The 2336-nt window shown below is 24.3% G+C and overlaps 1 protein-coding gene across 2 annotated transcripts in view; it reads right to left on the reverse strand.

The window, feature by feature from the left end:
• Positions 1–2336, reverse strand: part of LOC112692420 (threonine--tRNA ligase, cytoplasmic) — a 7875-nt gene continuing 5539 nt past the window's right edge. Inside the window, exons 10-16 of one of the 2 annotated variants that reach the window (XM_025567431.1) lie at positions 1787–1851; positions 1550–1712; positions 1350–1487; positions 688–866; positions 447–621; positions 276–390; positions 6–189 (exon numbers count right to left, since the gene is read on the reverse strand). In XM_025567431.1, coding sequence (XP_025423216.1) covers positions 41–189; positions 276–390; positions 447–621; positions 688–866; positions 1350–1487; positions 1550–1712; positions 1787–1851 — 984 coding nt within the window. In that variant the 3' untranslated portion in view covers positions 6–40. Of the gene's footprint in view, positions 190–275; positions 391–446; positions 622–687; positions 867–1349; positions 1488–1549; positions 1713–1786; positions 1852–2336 lie in introns of both variants that reach the window. The other variant, XM_025568178.1, reaches the window with a different exon arrangement.

A 2336-nucleotide genomic window follows, 5' to 3' on the forward strand; every position in this document is an offset into this window, starting at 1 on the left:
TACTGTTTTTAAAAAAGAAAATTTATTGTATTAATTAAAATTAAAATTCAATTTCACTATTATTAGTTTTAGAAATCTTAAGTTTATGAAATCTTTGAATTGTTTCTTCAATACTGAATTCTCCATGAACATTATTATCTCTTGTGCGAACATTTACTGTATTTGCTGATTTTTCTTTTTCTCCAACAACTAAAATATAAATTTATTAATTCAATTTCCTAATTTTTATTATTATTATTATTATTTTTTTTTTTTTACAAAATTAGAATACTAACCTAGAATAAAATTATACTGTGCCAATTGTGCATTACGAATTTTTTTATTTAATGTATCACCATGATCAACATCAACATCACACATAAAACCAGCATCATATATTTCTTTTTTGACCTGTTTGATAAAATTGTTAATACAAATAAATCGTTAGTTAATTAACTAAAACATACTTTCTCAGAATATTCATCAAATTGAGGACCAACAGGAATTACAACAACTTGTCTAGGGGACAACCAAAATGGCCATTTACCAGCAAAGGATTCAGTTAAAATAGCAATCATTCTTTCTACCGAGCCAAATATAGCACGATGTATAATTACTGGACGTATCTTTTCTCCTGATTCACTAAAATTATTAAGAAAAAAAAGGAGATTAATTATTAGTATATAGATGTATTTTAAAATATATTACCCAATATAGTTTAAATTAAATCTTATGGGAAGTTGAAAATCCAATTGTATAGTAGCGCACTGATGTTGTCGTTTTAGTGCATCAGAAATAGTTATGTCAATTTTCGGCCCATAGAATGCACCATCTCCTGGGTTTAATACCCAAGGTTCACCAAATGCGTCCAAACTATTAGCTAATTGCTGAAAAAATTGAATAAAAACTTTATATATATATATATATAAGATGTAAAATTAATTTAAATGCTTAGTCATCAATACAGTGATTTACTAATAGACAATAGCATATACATATACATATACAATATGTATTATACATTTTGGTGGTATGTAAAGGTTTTACAAATTCAGAATTAAAATAAAATTTTTTTTAAGAATTTTCAGTAGGTTTTTGGTAAACATTTTATTAATATTAAATTATACTTATAAAGCTGATTTGCATGTAGACAATTAAAACTATAAAAATACTATCCTAGTCTACTATATCTTTAATATTTTGAAAATATAGTACATATATGACAAGTTTATTTTCATATATTTAAGCTAAATGCACTTTACATTTTTATGTACATACGTTATAGTGTCTTAGGAAATCAAAATCAATTCTCTCATTGTAAATTTTGAAATACACATTATAATATCGTTAATAAATCCAAATTAATTTACCTTTTCAGCGTGTTCCCACATTTCTAATTCACCTAAATACTTTTCAGGTCTAGTAGATAAACGCAAATGGAATGTAAATCCGAATACTGTATATACATGACGTAAGAAATCTAATGCATTCATCATTTCTTCACCAATCTAAGTAAATTATAAAATTATTGAGTATTACAACATTACTTTATTTTAAGTTTTTATTATACCTGATCTGTAGTACAAAATATATGAGCATCATCTTGTTGAAAACGTCGAACACGTGTTAATCCTGTTAATGCACCAGATAATTCATTACGGTGAAGGACACCAAAATCGGCCAATCTAAGTGGCAATTCTCTCCAGGATCTATTGCGATGATCAAATATTAAACTGCAAATAAGTAAACATTATTATGTTAAATTAAATACACTTCTATTTAAATCTTAATTGTTAAATTCAAATACCAATGTCCAGGGCAATTCATTGGTTTTAAAGCATAAGTTTCTTTCTCTACATCAAATGAAAACATGTTTTCCTAGAAATAAAATAAATTTATTTTTACAATAATATACAATATATTTAATACTCATGGAAATTAAAACAGCCAAGAAAACATTACAAAATATTTGAACATTTAATGAGTTATTTAAAAATTTTAAAACAAAAGCATTGTAGACAGTATAACAAAATTAGTAGACAATGACGAAATAAGAAATAATTTTTAAAAATTTAAAATTTAAAAAATTTAAAAAAAATGTTTATACAAAGGTAAAGGATTTGGATAATGTATATGGGTATAATTAACTATGACATATAAAAGATTGATTCTAATAATAATACTAAAATTATATCTTTTAACTAATACAAAATAATTTATTAATAAATTATTATTAATTATAAGAACAGGAATTAATTAAAAATCAAAAGAAATATGAAGTTTTGTAAAAAATTAATAATCTTGAAAAATACACACACACACACACACACACACACACACACACACACACACACACA

Source organism: Sipha flava, unplaced genomic scaffold (assembly GCF_003268045.1).
Source record: "Sipha flava isolate LNK unplaced genomic scaffold, YSA_version1 0_pilon_pilon, whole genome shotgun sequence".
NCBI classification, from domain to species: Eukaryota; Metazoa; Arthropoda; class Insecta; order Hemiptera; family Aphididae; genus Sipha; species Sipha flava.